Source organism: Phasianus colchicus, chromosome 20, assembly GCF_987193195.1.
Source record: "Phasianus colchicus chromosome 20, bPhaCol1.hap1.1, whole genome shotgun sequence".
In the NCBI taxonomy this organism is placed as follows: Eukaryota; Metazoa; Chordata; class Aves; order Galliformes; family Phasianidae; genus Phasianus; species Phasianus colchicus.
Genome location: NC_143455.1, coordinates 10570366 through 10590486, shown reverse-complemented (window position 1 = coordinate 10590486; position 20121 = coordinate 10570366). Strand labels below are relative to the sequence as shown.

Below are 20121 nucleotides of genomic sequence, written 5' to 3'. Positions count from 1 at the left end.
CCGTCGGAGAGTCTCTGCCCCAGCGAGGGGTCGGGCCGGGGGGGTTCATGGGGATGTGCCGGGGATTGGGACGAGCGGGGGCACGGCAGTGACTCCCCCCACCCCCCGAACCCATCCCGATGGCGCTGTGTGTGTTCGGGGACGGTGCAGGATGCGGAGCGGGGAAAATGGAAGGAGGCCCTGGGCCCTGCAGCGGGGTGGGGGTGCCGGGCAGGGCTCAGAGCTGCGGCCGAAGGAGGGCGGGGACCCCCTCCCGGAGGTACCGGGCTGCACGCTCCTCAGAGCGGCTTCTGCCGCCCTCGGCCGCTGCCACCTCCTCTGCCCTCTCGGAGCGAGGAGGGAAGGCGATGCGATTTCCCGGTGCCCCGCATCCTCCCCCCTCCGCTTACCGCCTTTCCCTCTCCTGGAGCTGCAGTGCGTCCCGCCGGGCTCTGCCTCCGTCTAACGCCGCGCGGGACGCCGCCCTCTCCTCCAGTGCTCTGCACTCCCGATCCCGTCCCAGGGGAGCATCACCTCCCGACCCCCCCCCCCCACCGGTCCGGTGCGCCCCGTCCAGCCGCGCCGGGGGAGCGAACTGCCCGTCCAGCTGTGCCGCCCTGACGGACACGCGCGGCGGCCAATGGGGAAGCGCGGAGGGGCTGGGGGTGAGCTCCTATTGGCCGCGGGAGGAGGAGGAGCCGGGACTTGAAGTTGGAGTGAGGGATCCAGCTGTGCGGAGCGCACGGCTCGGCGCGGCCGCCCGCGGGAGCATCCTCCGGCGGCAGCAGCCCCGGCCCCGGGCAGATGGTGGGGCGCGGAGGGGGCAGGCGCAGCCCCTAAGGCGGCCCGCCCCGAGGCTCGGGGGCAGCACCGGGAGCGGTGGGGGGCCGCCTCTCCGCCGCCCGCCCGGCTCGGGCCCCCCGGAGGCACGGCGAGGAGGAGCTACGGAGCCCGCAGCCGGCAGGGCAGGCCGAGGGGGGCGGCCCGGCCCCGGGCCCGGCGGGGGGCGAGGCAGCGGCTCGCCCGGTCATGCAGCCCCGCCGCTGAAGCCGCCCCGGCGCAGCCCCCAGCCCCCCGGCCCCGCTATGGCCGCGCCCCTCTAGACGCCCCCCCGGCTCTCCCCGCGTTGCCCCGGCCCCTCCCGGGGCCGCCCGCCGGAGGATGGACGAGGATGGACCGCGAACGGCCGACGAGGAGCCGGAGTCGGGAAGAGCCAAGACTTTCATCCGCCTTAACGACCTGTCCGGGGCCGGGGGCCGCCCGGGGCCGGGGGAGCGGGAGGTCGGCAGCGGCGATTCGGAGGCGGAGGCACTGCCTTACCCGGCGTTGGCCCCCGTCGTCTTCTTCTACCTGAGCCAAGAGAGCCGGCCGCGGAGCTGGTGCCTCCGCCTGGTCTGTAATCCGTATCCTTTGCAGGTGCGGCGGCGAGGTAAGAGCGCGGTTCCCCGGGGCCCCCTGAGCGGCTGGGGAAGGGGCTGCTCTTCGAGGGGGGGCCCTTCCGCGCTGTCCGGCAGCGAAGTTTGCAGGGGTCGGGGCTCCCCGCCCGGCGCGACCCCCGGGCACGGGAAGCCGGGCTGCAGCCGTTCCCCCCTCCTCATCCACACCCCGAGGGGTCCTGACCGCAGCGTCCCTCCTTGCAGGACCCTCCTTCCTCCCTGACCCCGTTTCTCACCCGTTTCGGGCTCTCCACCGCCCTCCCCGAGGGTTTTAAGGAATCTACTGGGGGGGGGGAGGGGGCTGTTCAGGGGGTTGGTTTGCTGCTTGGCTTTGGGGTCCCTAAATAATTCACATCCTTCCAGGCGGGGTCCACGGTCCCCCCCCCCAGCCCAGGCTGTGCTCGCAGAGCGAGGGGTCGGGCAGGGCAGGCAGTGGGGTACCCCCAGCTACGTGGGGGCCAGGGCTGCTGTTTGCTGTAGCCCCACAAAGGCACCCAGGCTCCTTCCAGCTCCGTTTGCTCCACGCAGGCTGTGTCTGAACTGCTGTAGCCAACTTCAAGCTTTCAAAAACGGGAAGGGGGGGAAAAAAAAGACAATAGAAAAACCACTTCTTGCCTCGGTCTCAATGCCTGTAAAGCAGCCCTCGGAGCTGAGTTGCAGCTGGCACACGGTTTGTAGCAGCGCGAGCGTTTTGCCATCCCCGAACTCCGGCTGCGCTCATTATCTGCGGAGACAAAAAGCAAACTGAGATAAAGCGGCTTCTGGCAGGGATGGTGCATGGGAGCCACCTCTGCCTGCTGGATGGGAACTTACTGGGGCCGTGTGGGTGGGCAGAAACCTCACAACTGGAGCAGGCGAAGCCTGGGCAGTGGCAGGATGTGTTATATGGCACAGAGGGCCCCAATGTACGTCTTGTGCTCGTGGGAACATTGGCAGGTCCATGGGGCTGAGCTCGGGAGCAGTGGTGAGGGGCTGCTGGAGTTGTGACAGTGCTGCACTTGGGCTTCAGCAGTAAATTGTCTGCTGAGCAGACTGCCTCCTTCCCCGAATGTCCCCGGGAGGGGAAAAACAAGATTCTCTTCCCAGTCCTGAATGCTCCCTGCAGTTTCTGCCAGATCTCTTTTGTACCTGCAAAGCAATTCAGAGCCGTGTTGATTTCAGCACCTCAGGAAATCTCAGAACTTTGCAAGGCGTTCTTTTCTGGGAAGAAATAGCGCCGGCCGGCTGCAGAGCTGTGCCTTCTCCTTGCCTCCTCTGACTAATAGTGTTTATGACAACTGATTTAAATCTGCTTTCAAACTCTCCCTTTTCTCCCTCCCCTCCTAATGGTGCTGTTTGGAAGCAGGTGTTCACACCTGCGTGGTTTTGGTTGGCTTTGCGGCAGCCCCACCCCTCCTCCCTGCGGTCGGGGCTGGATGCCCGCTGTGTGCCCCCAGGGGGACCGCAGGCTCCGCGTGAGGAGGGAGGGGGCACTGGGCAGTGGGATGCCCACATCCCGTCCCTTGCTGCGTGGTTGAGGTGCAATTAGGCAGAGCAGAACCCTGCCCATCACTTCGGCTCTACACATTCCAAGTCCTTTGCTTGCTTATGTATTTTTTTTTACATTTTTCTTTTCATAGTTCTTATTACGCTGGGTCAGAAGAGCGGCTCTTCTCGCACTGTCATCTTCTAGGAATTGTGCCTCAGTGCTAAAAACATCCAGTCGTGTCACTGGGAGGTCTTTGTTGCCACCAGCTGCTCTGGAGAGGAGCAGCAGCACTGGGGTCACGTGGCTGCACAATCCCTCCTGGCCTGTGGGGGCTGACAGCTGATGGAGGGGCTCTCGTTGGCTGCCTATGGGCTCCCATTCTGCTTTCACCTGCCCTTGGGTGAGCTGAGGGCTCTCATGCTTGCCTTTCCCGATGTCCCCTGGTGCCCCTCAGCCAGGTGATGGATGGATGGTGTGGCCATGCAGGTTGCTGGCTTGGCACAGCCATGGTGCAGTTTGCTGTGTGCTAACCCAGCTGATGGATGTGGGGAGGGATGCTGGAGCTGCTGCCGGTCCCACTGCCCCCATGTCCCCAGGACTGGCATGTCCCCGGGGCTTTCCACATCTCCATGCGCTGGGAGCCGGTGGGATGCTGCTTCTGTCCCCAGTAGGGACAGGGCTGTGGCTGATGGGCTGTGTGTTGGACTTTTCTGCCCTGGTTCAATGTCGAGCATCTTCTGCCTGGGCAGTTGCTTCTCCCTGGCTGATGCGGGGACCTGTGCTGAGCTCCCATAGGGCAAGAAAGTGATTGTCAAGTTTGTTCTGATCCAGGCGTTGAACCTTCCAGAGCATCAAATCTTGAGTTTTTAACCTCAAAACTCACAGTCTCTCCCCATTCACCCCATTGTGGTCTTGGACTGACAGCCTGGCCCCAGGGAAGGGGATGGGGTGGATGTGCTGAGTGGTCACTGCTCCACTCTGTGGCAACCGGGGCGGGCAGGGGTGCTGGGAGAAACGGAGCCTATGATGGGGGAGGGAAACCAATCACTGGGGTTTCTCTTGCAACATGAAAGCACTGTGGGGGAGGGGAGGACGAAAGGCCACAGCAGAGTCTGTGCCAGCCTGCTGCTGTGGGCAGAGGTGAGGCTGTTTCCTGGGGGCTGTGCCCTGATTGAAGAGCGAGGATGGAGGAGGCAAGGCGGGTGCTGCTGCTTGGCATGGGATGTCTGTGTGCCCAGCGGCCTCGGGGGTGTGGGGATGTGCCTGGGCTGTGCGGGAGCTCCTGCAGCTCTGCGGGCTCAGCTGTAGAGCGGAGATAAGGGCCGTGTGGATCACTGGGTGTGCTGAGGCGGGAGGACGAGCTGTGGTCTTTGAAGTTCCGTGCATTTGTGCGGCGCTTCCCTTCTGGATTTAATGAATTGGAGTGCTTTGTTTTTGAGAGGTTCAAACAGAAAGAGATGTTTTGTTGGGTCAGAGAAACCCACAGAGGGGTCGGAATTGCTTTGCTCCACCTGAGCCCGTGCTCAGCCCAGCCCTGCCAACCCCCACGGGCACCGGGACGCTGCTGAGCAGCCTCTGCTCGGGGTGGGCAGCACAGAAGCCCCCACCCCAGCGGCTCCCGTGGGGTCGGGGCTGTGGTCTCGCATCCCCCCGGGCTACGGGAGTGAAAGGGGCTGGGACGGGACGTGCCGTGCTCGGTGGGGATCTCAGGGAAAAGCAGGACCCGTCGCCTTCTAGCAAGGGCAGGCCGAGCATGGGTTTTATTATTATGATTATTTTCCCTTTTATTCCCCGCTCCCAAGGGACAAATTGCACCGGGCCTCATCCCCGCCAAGCTCCTCTCATTGCCGCCCCGGAGCGGCGCCGGGAGCTCCGATCCCAACCCGGGGAACTCGTGCATCCCAACGGGGATCTCCGGATCCGTCCGGCGCTGCCGCTCCGCTCTCTCCACGTGCGTTTTTACAGAAGATCCGTCGTCGAATTCCCCCTTCCAGGCGGTTGTGTCACATCTGGAAGTTTGTGTAGGAGTTTATCCAAGCGCTGGAGTAGAGCGCAGCTTTTTCTCATTTAAAAATCATAGGCTGGCATTTCGAGCCCGGCTGGGGGAGGGCTGGGGGGGCCGTCTGCCAAAAGGAGACTGGAGCGGAGGAACCGTAATGACTTCCAGAAGTTCTTTTTCTTTTTTCCTTTCTTTCCCTCCCTCCCTCTCGGCGCGCAGACAAAGGGCCGAGCCCATGCTGTTATGTCATCCGGCGCGGGGTCCCGGCTGCCCGCGGGACGGCTCCGCTCCCCCAGGGGGAAACCCGCAAAGCGAGGGGAGCCCAGGACTCCTCCGGGCCGCCGCCAGTGGGGCTGCGCGGGGCGGGCGGCTCCTCGGGCCGCTGCTGAGCACTGCGGAGCTGAGCGCCCGCCCCCCTCTCGCTGCCCGTCCCGGGGACGTCGCTGAGCCGTCGGGCGCTGCTCCCTGCCCTGCTTGGTGGCGTGGGGTGTTGGAGCCGCTCTGCAAATGCCCGGGGTTTTATGATGCGTAGAAAATGCTCTGCTTTCTTCTCTCCCCGCCCCCCTGCAGATGTTTTGGCACCGTGCTGAAAAATACTTCTCTATTATTTTTGCTTTAAACGCCGCTTCGCTCTTTTTTTTTCCTCACAGAGAAAATCAGGTTTGGGATCTCCTGGGGTTCTCCAGCCCAGGTCTCTCTTAGCTCTCTGTTTTCATATCCGCTGTTTTGCTGGGAGGGAGAGAAGACTTCTCCCCGCAGCGTCCCCAGTGGCTTTTTCTCTCAGATTGTGCCATCGCTTTCCCCTGCAGAGCCCTCAGCTCCCTGTCCCATGCACGGGGTTTGGGGCAGTCATGCTGTGGCCGGGCTGGAGGGCTGGGAAGCCTCACTGTGGGTTGAATTTCCACATAATTAGGAGGGCTGAGTGTTTCTGGGCTTGTTACGAGGCCAGGCCGTGGCTTTTCCTCCCCTGGCGGTGGCTGCGGCGCGCCTTGGCTTTCCGCTCAGCAACCTAGATGTGAAATTTTCCCTTTGCCTGGTGATGCACGTGGAGGTTTCCCCCAACCTGGGCTGGCTGCACCGAGCTGCAGCCTCACAGCCAGGAACCCGGCCTGGCGCTAAGGAAAAAAAAAGAGGAGGAAATTCTCATGGTTTTATATAACCGAGTGAGTAACAATTGAGCGTGCTTTGGGATGCTTTCACATCTGCTTCCTACCAAAGCCTGAGCAAAGAGGCTTCAAGCGGATGGAAAAAAGCACATTTTTCAGACGAGATATTTGCTGGGAGAAAGTTTTGAGCTGGCTCCTTGCTCTTTGCAGTGCGATGGTTTGTGCAGTGCTGGGAGCTGCGCTGTGGCCCCGCGCTGAGGCTGTGCACGTCGAACCGCAGAGTTGTCTGAGCTGGAAGGGACCCTGAAAGGCCGCCTGGTCCCAGTCCCTTGCAATGAGCAGGGATGCTCCAGCTCCATCAGGTGCTCAGATGTGCGTAAATGGCACAGAGGTGTCAAGACTGACCCTCCACACATGGATGGGAATGGGCCGTGGGCTTGGCTCTGCTGTGGGTGTGGGCAGGGGCTGAGCCCTCAGCACACATCGTGTTGGATGGAAGTGCTGCCTCTGGGGCTGTGTTTGTCACTCATGCCCTGCTCCATTGGGGTGTGCACTGGGAGCAGGAAAAGCCCAACCGCAGTTCTTGAAGCCCCTGGAGCGGGTGATGGCGGAGAGCTGGGAGCTGGGCAAAGATGAGCTCTTAAAGAAAAGGGGATTTATTGGCTGTAATCCGGGCTCTAGCCTCACACTCGCAGGGTTCCTATAGCAAAGCATCCTATCTATCTGTCATTTGGGTCTCTTCCAAGAGATTTCCCCTGGCAAATCCTCCCACCCACCTTGGGATGCCCGGGGCTGGGAGGGGGCTTCGTGCCCACCGGTTTGCAGGATCTGGGGCCAAACTGGGTCAGGTCGGTTCTCTCTGTGTGTGGTACCAACTGCCTCTGCTGCTCCTGGGGGTCAGTGGCTGCAGCAGTCCAAAGCAGTGCCCAGATTGCTGTACAGGATTCATTAATGATTTGTTAATTCAATTAGAACATGATCGTTAACCTCTCGTGAGGACGAAGCTCCCTCCTGCGGGGCAGGGCTCGCCCCCACGCCCGACTCGGTGCCAAAACATTGATTTTGTGTTGAGCTGACAGCCATGCTATGCAAACAGAGATGTTAACTGGGAGTAAAGCTCATTTTTAGCTCCTGGGGGCTCTTGTTCACCCCGAGGCTGCAGGAAGGAGATGTTCCCTTTGCTAAACCCTGGGTGAGGCTCTCAGATGCTGCACTTTAAGCACCCTCCACTTCGGCATTGTCTGCTAACAAACAGCACGAGGACCCCTGCCTGCCAATAGGTGCAGGCTGTTTGCTTTTGGGATCTGTCCTGTCTGTGCAGCCTGGCTGCAGCGCTGCTGCCTTCATTGGAGTGCGGAGTGCCCTGTGAGGATGATGGATAACGGGGCCTCGTGTGCTGTTGGGTTAATGCTTATTTGGGCAGACAGGGAGGAGAGGAATTAGATTAATATCTGACTCGTGGCTGCTACTGTATGTGGCTATTGACTGATCTGGCTTCAGAGGAACATAAATATGTCTCGGGATATACTCCTGAGGCTGCAATCAGCGGGGTCATGGCACAGGTCTGTCTCTTTGGGTCAGAAATCTGAATTCTTCTGACCCGGGACCTGGCTGTGTGCAGATGGGGATGCGATTGCTTTTCACTGTGAGTGTGCAGCATGAATCCCAGAGGGCTGTGCCTCGTGTACGTCCCAGGGTTGTTTGTGACCCCATGGACGCTCAGCGCTGTGGATGGGTCCAGCTTGGTGCTCTGCTGCTGGAGCCTTTTCCAGGGATAAAATGTTTGGTGGCAGTGGGACTACAGTTCATTGTTGCCTCTCTTGTGCGTGGTGCTGGGATGTCCCTGAGCTGCTGAGTCCCGTCCCGTCTCCAGTCTGTGTCCCCATGGCTGTCTGTGCCACCCCAACCACTTTGCCACAAAAGGATGCTCCAAAAGCACCACTGTGACCCCCCCATATCTCCTCCTCTTGCCTCCCCAGCCCCTCGATTCCCCACCTCGGGGTTTTGCCATTGCTTCTGCACCCTGTCAGGGGCAGGATGGAGCCTGGGGACTGTGTGTGCGATGAATCTATTCGAGGAGTTGTGATCTCTGTGCTTCATTTTGCAGTTCAGCTGGAAAGATCTCGTTTCCAAATACACCCACACAGCACAGCGCAGGGAAGCGGCGGCGGAGCTGCTGGGGGGGATGGGGCGGCGCTGGGGGGGCAGCGGGGCGGGCAGGGCTCAGTGCCAGGCGCTGGGGGCTTTCCCTGCTTTGGGTGAATCCCATACAGAGCGCCAAGCTGCCTCTCTTTAGGGAGGGGAGGCGATACCCTGTGTGCTGAAGCTGTATCTCGAGGTCATGCCAGTGTCGGGCTGCACCCATGGAGGGCGGCTGCTTTGCTGCTGAGCAGAGGGGAGCACCTGTGAGGAGGGGGCCCCAGGGCAAAGCTCTTGCACTGAGCAGAGGGAGTCAAAGCTGAGCCCAGGAGCGGACTGGGGGAGCAAGGCAGACTGGGTGTGGAAGAAATGCAAAGACACTAAAAGGTGCTGCGAAATTCCTCTTGCAATGGCCTTCAAGCCCAAGCCATCTTCCAGGGCCACGCTGTGTGATGGGAGGGGTGCTGTTGGTGGGCGGCGTGGGAACCTTCCTGCTGGTGTCATCTCGGGGTCTGCGTCCCCCAGCTGTGGGCTCTGCTGGTGTCCCTCGGTGTGGTGGCAGCGGTCACCCAGTGCTCGTGCCGCTGTGTGCTGCGTCCTCCCACCGAGGCTGCTGTGTGATTTTTTCCATCCCTGTGCAGAGGCTGAGCTCATACAGCAATATTTCCCTAGCCAGCTCCACTCCTTCTGGAAGTCCCTCGGTTTGGTCTTCCTCAAGCCGTGTCTCTCAGCCAGACACAGACACGACCTCCCTTGGCACCGGCTCTCCCATAGTGCTGTGATTATCCCCTAAAAACTGCAGCCCCATCCTCAGGGCTCACCCCATCCTGGCACAGGTGCCAAACGCTGGGAGAAGGGGACGCGGTGGCACCGCAGTGCTCAGCCCAGCAGGGATGCCGGAGTGCTGAGCTGTCTGCACTGCGGTCAGAGCAGAACTCGGGTCAGGAGGGAGTGTGGAGGATGTGGCCGCTGAGTTAACACGCTCCCAAAACCACCTCGTGCTGTTGGCGGTTGGGATTTGCTGTGTTTTATTTTTTTTCCGTCGCTCACTGCTGGCTGCACCGGTGGAGAGGTGAAGTTTGTGGTAGAAACAGTGGAGGTTCCGGGAAATATTTTGCCTTGCTCGTGTTGTTGGGTTTGGTGCTGTTCCTCTGGCAGTGGATGAAGGCGGTGCGACGCGGATGCTTGGCGCTGCGCTGCAGTTCCCTGCCTGCCAACGGGGAGAGCAGCACAGAGCCTCTGCGTGGCTCGTTTGAACCTTTCTACTTTTTTCTGCCTGTTTTCTCCAATACAGGACATCGCCATTCCCAGGCAGAACCCGCTTCTACAGCCCTGCCCAGGTGGGGGCTATGGGGGGTTGCCTTTCCCATTGGTTTTTATAGCTCTCCACTCCCCAGGCAGCTCCTGATGCCTGCTGCTGAGCGCAGGGCAGAGGCAAAGCTATGAACCGATGCTCGTGGCCTCCTGTGTGTTCTCTCTGATTAAAATCTTAAATTCTTCCGTTTTTGACAAGATTTGGGTTTTCTCTGCTGAGCCAGGGAGTCTCTATGGCAACAGCTAGAGGCAACTTTTATCCCTAACCCATTCCATTTTGCAGAGAGATGGGTGCATACGTGAGCACATACTGACGGCTGCTTGGACCCCCCAGTACGTGGGGTGGTGAGCAGGAGGAGGTGGCACTGGTCACAGCGCAGTGCAAAATGTGCTGGCTGTGTGAGGCTGAGGGATGGGGCCGGCTCTGCCCCTCGCGTCAGTGGTATCTCTTTGAGTGCAGGACTGAGCCGTGTCACAACCATCCCTGGGTCCGTCCATCCCCTTATCTGTCCGTCCATCCCCTGTCTGTCCATCCATCCCAAGGCCACACTGGGGTTCCCCGCTTGGGTTTGCTGCACCCGGGGGTGTTTGGAGGCATTCTCAGATGGTGGCACTGTTTGGAGATGCAATTAAAACCTCAGCCTTTCAGAAGAGCCTTGCAGAATGCAGTAGAAAGGAAGCCAGCTGGACTAAATGGAAACCTCATAGGTTTTTGGAGTAATTTTTAGAATCTCATGCTGTAGGTCTTTCTAGAAAGATACAATACCACTTAATAATATGTTATGTTCCTACATATTATATTTAAGTTGTGCTATAGTATTGTGTAGGAGGAATCTAATTTTCCATTACAGGATAATGTACCTTTCTATAGGTTTTTGGCTGTGGGGATTTTTTTGTCCAATGGAATTAAATAAAAAAATTATATCTTTCCTAGAAAGCCTACCAAGATGACGAGAAAATAATACCTTTAATTTATTTAATAAAGCATGTAAGTATTTTCCACGGGGGTTTATGCGGCCGCATACAAACCTCATCGTGAGCTGTTGGGGAGTGGTTTGGGATCAATGGGACCAGGCGTGAGGATTTGTAGCCAGGAACAAGGTCCCCAGCAGCAAATAGCCTGACCCCATTGGCCCTAGTGCTGAGGGTCCTGTATGGGGCTGCTGAGGGTGTCACTGTGCTGTCACATTAGAATGTGATGCACTGATCCCCGTTGCTGGGATGCTCTGCTCAAGCAGGGCGGGGGGATGCGCCGAGCAGCATGTGGCCGAGTGCCTCCATCTCAGCTCTGAGCTGCCCGTCGCTGCAGCCTCGCAGTCCTGGGGACCTCAGTGGCGTCTGAGGGAGAGGGGGAAGCTGGTGGTCCTTGGAGGTCCCCAGAGGACAAACGCCTTTTAAGAGCCATGGCAACTAATCAGCCCTGCGTGGTGACATCCCTGCCATCTCCATGACGACGGACCGAACATCACATAGCAACATGTGCCTCCCGTACCCATGGAAACAGGCCGGGTGGGTTTTTAGCATCGCTGCGTTAAATCTCTGCTCTGGGTTTATCCTGAGGTGACCCTGCTGGGGGCTGCAGGGCTGGGAGCAGGAATTGGGATGGTGAGGAGCTCCCAGGGCACAGGGCTGGAGGCTGGGGGAGATGTCTGATGGTTTGTCACGAGAGCTGCAGGCTCTGGGGAAGTGAATTGAATTGGTAGTCTGATGGGCTCGGTGGTGTGCTCCTGGTCAGCAGGGCTGCTGGTCCCCAGTGTGGGGTGGGATGGGGTTGTGGCACTGTATGATGAGACCCCATCAAGGCGTGTGCACATGCTGGGTGCAGTGCTGGCACCACGTGGTTTCAAATGCGTCCTTTTCCCAAGATTCTGCACTAACAGGTTGAGAGTTGTAGGAATTCATTCATTTGCAGCTGCTGCAGGGTTTCCTGCAGATGCGCTCAGCCCTCCTTTGCCTGTTGGTGCAGACCTACCATTGCAACTACATTGCCCCAATGCTTGTGAATAGCTGCCTTCTGCAAACTGCTGCAAATGAATGCAGATGCTGTGAGAAGGTTAAGATTTTTTGTTTTAAAGGGTGTAAATTGAGCTAGCTGTTGTTTTTCTGGGGGGTGAACTTTCAGGCAGTGCCTTTCTCTTCCATTTTTCCCCACCTGGCTGATGTTGCCCATGGGGCTGGAAGCCTCAGGTAGGGGACCTCTCAGCAGTGCCCACGTCTTGCTGGCTTTGTGCAGGCCTTGGACTCATGTGCTGTCCAGTGGGACTGTCTGACCCAAAACACTTCATCCATGCACATCTGTGCTGTGGGGACTGCTGGCGGCCCTGACGACTAAAAGAATTGGGTATTTGTGCTTTTTGCATCCTTTAGATGTTGGAAACCTCTGGACAGCTTGCCCTGGGTGCTGAGGTCCCTGTCCCCGCTGCTGCCTTTCACTTCTCCCTGGCAAAGGATGGATCTGGCATCTTGATCCTTTATGTGTGTCTTATCCAAGGGTGGCATTGGTTGTCCATGGTGGAGAACCAACCTGCAGTGTGGGGCAGCTTTGTGCTTCCTGTGCTGCCTGTGAGCTTCCAAAGCCCAGAGCCCCAGGTCTCCCCATCTCTGACCTGACAAATCAGCTTCCAAATTCCAGCGTGTTTTATGCGCAGGGCTGAAATCTTAGGGTTCTGTTCAACCATCGGCAAGCCTGTAAAAAAATGAAGGCAGGCAGGTAACAGTCAGTGCAGGGCTTCTCACCATGGTGCTGCTTTGGGGGGATTCACCCCATGGGGTCTGTGGGACTCTGCTGGAGTGGGACTGAGGTTGGGGTCACCCAGCACTGTGGGGCTCGGGGACAGCAGAGCAGCGTTGGCCACAGTGAGGGCTGCAGCCAGCTCTGCTTAATTCAGTGTGAAACCCTGCCACCATCTCCTGGGCTTTGGCTTGGGATGCTGCGAGTGGGAAATCAGTAGAAGGAAATAATGAGAATTAGAGGTGAGGTGAGGGAAGTGCGGGGCTGCAGAGCAGGACATGGTACAGCTCTTCTCGGGCTGTGTGTCCTTTTTTCTTCCTTTTCTTTAGAGGAATTCTTATTAAGGATGTAAAGGGCCTTGCTATAAATTGAATACAAATGTAGAGTTAATGCTGCCTCTCCCCAAGGCCGGTGGAGGTATTCTGGTATTTAAATGAATGGAGCCAAGGGTAAAGATCCAGGGGAAAAAAAAAAAAAGGAAAAAAAAGAAAAGTGGCTCTAATTGAGGTTGTTGTTTGAACAGCAAAGACCAATTAATGCTCCTGAATCAATAGGACTGTGTGACTCAACTAATCCATCCCGGCTGAGGGGTCGGGGCGCAGAGCTGCCATGCTGTGCTTGGAGCCAACCCAGGGTGGGCACTGTGGTGCTGGCTGAAGGTTTGGTGTTGGTACCCCGAAGGGCTGCTGTGAGCTGCTTATCTCCCAGACCTCAGGGGAACGAGCATCCCTCTGCTGGCTGTGAGAGCGTTACTGGGTGACGATCTGCCAGGGGCTGGAGCTGGCACCCAACACGTTGTGCTTTTCCTTTGTTGAGCTTCCAAGTGGATGCATGTGGACAGAAGAGATTATTGTGTTAGCAGTGAGCCCCCTGGGGAAGGGCTGCTCGCTCACTTCTCAGCTGCACGCTCTGTCCTGCAGCAGAGCCGTGGTGCTGCTCACAGCGCTGTGGGAGCACCATCCGGGCAGCCTGCAGCCTCGGTCAGCGTTGGAGGGAGAACCATCGCGGTTCTTACACACGTTTTTTTGCACTGACCTAGTGCGGTATTTGCTGGTGTTGCTGGGTACAATGCAGAGAAGATCCCCGTCCCGGGCCGCCTGCAGCTCACCTCACACCATCCCGAAGAGCGGAGCTCCGCCCCCGCCTCGCTGCTTTCCGGGTTAGGAATCCAGGACGATGCCGGCTGCGCTGGAGGAAGGTGGGGACAGGTGGCAAAACCTGCGGGGCTGGGAGGTTATTTCTGGCCGGGATCAGTGCCGCACTCACTGCCTCCTTCCCACCTCCCACGGCCTCGGTGCAGCTGGGGTGCAGGAGCCAGCGCCCATCCCAGGGCTGCGTGCCACCATGGGGGTATTAGGCTTAGAAAATGGCCAGGAGCGTCGGAGAGCCGTCGCCGGCAATGTAGGGGCTGCATTGGGAGCACCGATGCTCTCCCTGCTGCCCAACACCTCCCGGTGAGGACTTGTGTGCAGGGTCCCTGCAGCGTGGGGCTGCAGCTGTGGGCCGGCACCAGGCGGGCTGCTGGGCTGCAGGAGCGTGGCTGTGCGAAGCGGGCAGTAAGCGCGGTCGGTGTCTGCCGTGGCCCCGCTCAGCTCCAGCACAGCGCAGCCCCGGCCTCCTGCCAGCTGAGCCCCAGCGGCACGGCCGGGAGCGACCCTGAGCAGCAGGGCTGCGGGAGATTCACACAGCGCCATGAACGCTCCTTCCCTCGCTGCTTGGTGGCTGCTCCAGGGGAGCTGGTGTGCAGGGCTTGCTTTTAAATGAGGGCTGCTGAGCAGATAATGGGGATGGGGCTGCAGTGCGCTGTGCCACGTGTGAGGTTTTGGGGTGGTTCTGGGATGCTAGGTCAGTTTGCGTTGGGGATCCTGCAAAGCATCACCACTGCCTTTAGTTGGAGCAGGGCTGCCCCAATGCTGCTGGTAGTGTGTGGGTTACTGCCGGGGGGAGGAAAAAGCCAAAATATCTATACTGAGAGACAGGAGGAGTAATGGGAGGGAGCCAGCAGGGAGAGTGGGGGGAAGGAGCACGGCGTGCTGATGGGTTGCTGCATCTGCATGATGCTGGGACCTCAGGGCTGGCAGGTCCCTTCTGCCCAAACCCTTCTTGTTAAACGGATAATGTCAGCATGGGCTCAGCACAGCTTCTGGGAGATCCGAGTGGTTTTGGCCTTTCTGGGAAGAAATGTGGGGCTGGAAGGGAGCAGTGCAGGGGAAGCATCTCCTGGTGCGTGCATGGAGAGGGGGAGGCATGTAATGGGTACCCCCACTCAGGGGGCTGCCAGCCCCACTCTGCCTCCACACTGCTTCTGGGGTGTGCAGGGATCCATCAGTGCTCTGTGAGCTGTGGAGTCCCAGAGGGTCAGAAGCTCTGAGGACCCATCCTGTATCAGTGTCCCCATCTGCAGTGTGGGTGTTGCAGTGTCCCCTAGCACTGATGTGACATGGGGATTGGCAACTGGAAATTCTCTGCCTTCAGTCCCGCACTTGTGACCTTCCTGATGCTCCCACGATTTTGTATCCTCTTCTTTAAAATATCAGTGTCTCTCTACAACTTTATCTTGGCAGCTGCTGCTCCATAGCATCCGCTGTTTCCCTGGGCAGAGTTTGCCAGCAGAGCAGCCCTTCTGCTCCCCAGGGCCCCATAAACTGCATGGAGCCGATGGGGATGGGATGGGTCCGAGCTCAGCCCTGGCACATCCTACAGCTTCACTTTCTGATTTAAATATCTTGCTTCTAATAATAACCCCAGGGAACGGGTTCACATTCTGCACAAGCTGTGTTGTAGGAACAGCCAAACAGCACTCTGCTTATCCCGTGCCACTGTGCGGCGGCTGCATGGGATGGCTCTGCGTCCTCACTGCTCCCATCCCTGAGCCAGCTGTGGTTTTATGGGCCTGAGAATGGCTCCCAGGGCAGCTGGGCCCTCGGGGGAGTGTGGTCACGTCACTGCAGAGGAAGTGGCTCCCTGGGAGTGACAGCCCTGAGGAAGGGAAAGCAGCACCACGCGGCGTTCACACAGGGCCAGGAGCAGAGCTGGGGCGCAGGAGGGCGGCAGCCCATGGGCTTGGATGTGTTTGGGGCTCCTGCACCTTCGGGTGGAGGCTTCATCCTGGGAGGTGCTTTTTTATTTACTTACTTTATTTATTATTTTTTGGCAGAGTTGCCCCTCAAATCCTGCACTCTGCTCAGTGCTTATATATTTATTTTTTTCCCCATTTCATCTGGACTCTCCCCATAGCTGTGCTCATCCATGCCAGGGCTGCTGGCTGGGTTTGTTGGAAATTCCCTCCTGGAGCTGTATGAGCGGTTGGTACTGGGGTAAAGGTTTGGTTGTGTTTCGCTGCTCTGAGCTGTGAGCCTTTGTGTCCTGCTGCATTGTCCCCACTGCCTGGTACCTCGAATCTGGCTGAAATGGCCAAGAATGGAACTGCTGGGAGGAAGATCATCACACAGAGTGTGGGGAGGCTCTGGAATAGGTTGTTCAAGAAGTCTCATGGATGCAGCAAGGGATGAGGCGACTGAGGTCTCTTCCCAGCCCCAGCATCCACCATCCCTGCTCCATCCCCAGCAAAGCATCGCTCGGTGCCTCCTGCTCCAGCCCAGCAGCAGAGCTCACCGCTCTGCACCGAGCCTTTGGTGCTGCTTTCCTTCTCCCCCCTGTAGAGCGGGGCCAATAATTCCTTGTGAATAATTGAGCTAATATACTGCCTTGACCAACGTCACTGCATTCCTTCCTCGGGCTGCCCACAAGTGGATCGCAACCTTCTTTGAGCACAGAGAATTCCTTCCCCTGTTGCTTCTGCTGGTGATTTTTGGCTTGTTCTGTTTATTTGCAAACCATCTGTTTGCGTGCATTATTTGGAGGGCTGCGATGGTGATTGCCTTTGATGCAGACACGTAGCTCGCTCTGTGGGTTCCTGACCCCCGAAGGCTCTGAGAAGCGGGTTTGGCTGTGAGCAGCTGCAGTGCTCGTTCAGAGCTTTCTGTGCCCGATACCCAATTTTCTTCACTCCTGTGGGAATCAGGTGGCAAGCACCCCATCCCTGTGTGCCCGCAGTGCGGATGGAAAGTGCCCCCGGGCTCCCATCCTTGTGCCTTTCCTCTGTGTCTGGCTTTGAATTTTCTAGTGCTTGGGGGATTTGTGTGCTTGTGAGCCTCCTTGGAGCAGAAGTGAGACTCTATAGTACGCTTCTGATTATGCAGTGCCATGTGAGCTGGGAGGTGCACATCCTTCCTATGGGTGCTTCAGTCCCCACTGTGGGATGGGGGCTATCAGCAGGACAGGGATGCACCAGATGATATTCCAAGAGGATTCCATGTGCCCTCCAGTTGCTGTGAGCGTCTCTCAGATCTGCACAACGAAGTTGCCCTGGGCCAGAGTGCGAGCCCTCAGCTTGCAGGCAAGTGTCCTATCGGGCAGGTATTTATAATGCCACAAAAAAACAACAAAAATCTCAGGCAGGAAGTTGTTTTGGGGATGTAAAACTTCTGCATTGACGTTTGGCTGTGCCACCTCTGTCCCCACTCCGTGTCCCAGCTCCCCTGATAGCACTCTGTCCCCCTCGATCCACATGGCAGGTGACGGCAGCTCCCCATGAGGCGGGGGTCATATCTCTCACCTGGAGCAGCTCCATGCCCTCTCCCTTAGCAACGTGACCGCCTGGAGGATCACCACCCCTGACAGGGCACTCCAAGGGTTAAGCGCCTGCTGCAGCCTGCACAGCCCTGTGACCCCGTCCTGTCCCCAGCATGTGACCTCGCTCGCCCTTTCCCAGGCAGCGTCTGGAGCTGCCCTGTGGCTATGGGACCCATGGGGGGGCCACCACCCCACACCTGCTGCTGCCCACGAGAGCAGCAACAGGACCTGGAGTCTCATTGGGATCCCGTGTGTGAAGACTGCCTCAAACTCCCCCCAGCCCTGCGCACCCCAAGCACCAAGCGTTGCCATTTTCACCCCCAGCGAAGTGAACCAGTGCTGGTGTTGCTCCAGGGCGAAGTCTTGCTTGGGAGTACTCAAATGTGGCACGAAATGGGGTCACGGGAAGGTTTAATTTGGTGCATCATCCTTCAAGGGCAGGAAAAGTCAGACGGGAAGTTTTAAACATTTTATAAAAATATCCACATGTGCCCAGCGCAAAACTCACCGTCTTCACCTAATTTAGAAAATGACTTTATATGGAGAAAAATTTAACACCGCTCCACGGAGGGGAAGAATAATGAAGATGTCTGCACCAAACCGCGCTGTCAGCCCGAGATCTCCAAGTGCTCTTGAAAGGGTCGGCGAGGAATAATTTTTCTTGTCCTGGCTGGTTTTAGAAACTGAGGCATGGGCTGAGGGAGCGGGATGAGCACAGCTTTCTGGCTAATTTTAGCTGGCCGAAGTCCATAGCTCAGCACCTGGGTGAGCGGCCTGGTTTCGGCAGACCCCTGGTCAGGTCTCTGGGGTGGAACATGGGACGGTCTGATTCTTTGAGCTTCAGTGGGAGAAATGCATTCCAGAGCACGAGTGGCTGCGTGGCACCCAGGTGAGCGCAGTGCGCTTCGGTTCTGCTGGCTCAGCAGCCCGGCCAGCAGTGTGATGAAAGGAGGACGTGGTAGGAGCTCTTGGTACTGCCATTGCATCCCAACCTATGAAATGTGATTAGTAATCAATGCAAAATTATTGTTTATTGTTTAGAATATGGTGTTTTCCTTAAAGGAGGCCCTCGAGCAGCGTTGTCCGTGCTGCACTCAGGAGGCTGCTTGGAAATAATGGTATTTTTAATCAGCGGCTGTGCGGTCACTGCACTCATTACAGGCGAAAGCAATGAGAATTTTATGAGGTGCAAATGGATGGTGAGTGCTCGTGTCCCCACTGTGCAGCAGAGCTGTGGCGGTGCTGGGCTGCGCTCTGGGCTCCAACCAGCCCGGCTGTGGGCGCAGGTCCAGCCTTGCAGGGACTGCAGGCAGCTGCCGGTGAGGGGTCACAGCCCGATCCCCTGCTTGCTGCCTTCATTTTCTGCCTCCTTGCTTTTTGCTTTATTAGTGCCAAGGAATGCCCGCTGCGCTTCAGGGAGCGAATGATGGAATCTGCTGGGGTTGGAGTGAGATGTGGCCGAGGGCTGGGACAGGGGCAGAGCTTTCCTGCCTGTTCCCTGGCAGAGGTGAGAAGTGGGGGGAGCAGCACGGAGAGGTGAGGCAGTGTTGGAGGAGGGCTGGGCACGGGCCGGAGGCTGCAGCCGTTTCAGCGAAGCTCATGATATGTTATTAATGGAAGAGAAGCTGTGCTTTTTATTTTCTGGAGATTATTTTGTTCCACATGAATTTTTAAAGCACATTTCCTCCTGCAGCAGAATCCACCCCAGCTCCGTGCTGGCAGTGCTGTGGCTGTGCCCACTCCTGCCTGGTGCTGGGCTGCGGCCGTCCCTGTCCGGTGCTGTGCCCGGGGGTGGGCTGTGTGCCTGTGTTAGGTGCTGGGGCTTGCTGCAGCTTGCAGCAGGCAGGGCTCTCTGTAACAAGCTGTGTGTGCACAAACGCTCACATCCTAGGGCAGAACAAGCTGCCCTTATCCCCCTGAATAAGAAGAAAAAGTCATGAATTTGAGTCCTGAGGTGGATGGGGTGAGTGCGGTGTTTGTAGTGCTCCAAGCCAAACGGGTGCCTGGAGCTGAGCTTTGTGCCACAGCTGTGTGCTGGTGGGGTGATGATGCTTGGTGGCTGTGTGCCTCCCCTCCACTCCTCACCCCTGCTTCTGCCTCCTTCCCCCTCCTCTGCAATGAACTGCTAATGAACGGGTTCCCACTGAGGCTGCAGATGTGTGCAGCAGCACTGAGGTGCTGAACAAGTGCGTGGTCCTGCCCACAGCGTCCATTGGAACTGGATGACCTTTGTTGTATGATTCTATAACTCTGTTTCTTGATTGCTGGTGCTGAAGGGGGCCACTCTGTCCTGGCCTGGTGGGCTGACATCATCACGGTGCTCACCCGGGTGTGGGAGCTCTGCACTGTGTGTGCTGAGAAAGTTATTTGTTTTTGGTTTTAGACTTGAAAATCTGAAGTGTGCAAGATGGTCTCTGTCTAATTAAGTACTTAACCTGCAATGAAATATTGTATTTTCTGTTGATATTTTTTATAGAAGGGAAATTTTGGCTCTGTTGCCAAGCGAAACATTGAAGCAGTCCAGTTGGGAACTCGTCATCATATGCAGACTTTGTAAACATCTTTTTTTTTAAATTTATTTGAAGTTGGGTCAGAAGAAGTAGCCAAAACTTTGTGGGTACCTTGAGTCACCCCAGAGCTGTATTCCTTTGCACGCCTATGGAAAGCCATACACAGCACCAATTAATGCAGGCAGATAATTGGGAAGGGCTCAGTCCTCAGTGCCCATGCACGGCCCCCAAGGATGCTGTCACCACGGTTATTGCCTCTGTTGTGGCAACGCAGGGAGGAGGGCCCCAGAATGGTGCACCAAAAGCATGGCACTGGTGGCAGTGCAGGGGAAAGGAGGGGACACGGGGTCTTCGTGCCCTGCTCTGCTTTAGCTGCCTGGTTCCTCTGGTGTCTGCCCTATCTCGACCCATAGGGTTAAAATGATGCTGGGTTTGTCCTTGGATTTGTCCTCTGAGCTTTTTGTAGAGCTTGGCAGGGTTTCCTTGGGGGTTTTGAGCTCATAGCCTTCTGTGATTAAAATATCAGGGTGGGAAAGGGGAGGGAGCTGTGCAGATGTGGCTGCAGCCGTGCGCTTCCAGGTCTGCTGGAGCTGAATGTCGCTGCACCGCCGCATCCCTCCCAGTTCCTTCTCTGCGATTCCCAAGCTGTGTCTCTCTGTTCTTGGAGTGCAAATGGACCAAGCTCAGGGATTGAGTTCCATCACAGGAGCAGGGGTGCCCAGAGCTTTGGCTTGGCAGGGTCTGGAGGATGCTGTTGGTGTGAGCATCAGGTAGTGATGGGTGCAAGGCTGAGCCACAGCGTGG

The 20121-nt window shown here is 57.7% G+C and overlaps 1 protein-coding gene across 12 annotated transcripts in view; it reads left to right on the top strand.

Moving 5' to 3' along the window:
• Positions 1-1045: 1045 nt before the first annotated feature.
• Positions 1046-20121, top strand: part of CACNA1G (calcium voltage-gated channel subunit alpha1 G) — a 105061-nt gene continuing 85985 nt past the window's right edge. For 8 of the 12 annotated variants that reach the window (XM_090122092.1, XM_090122085.1, XM_090122091.1 and 5 more), the window contains exon 1: positions 1046-1382. In XM_090122092.1, the coding sequence (XP_089978218.1) occupies positions 1141-1382 (242 nt within the window). In that variant the 5' untranslated portion in view covers positions 1046-1140. The remainder of the gene's footprint in view (positions 1383-20121) is intronic. The other 4 variants (XM_090122090.1, XM_090122086.1, XM_090122087.1 and 1 more) reach the window with 2 other exon arrangements.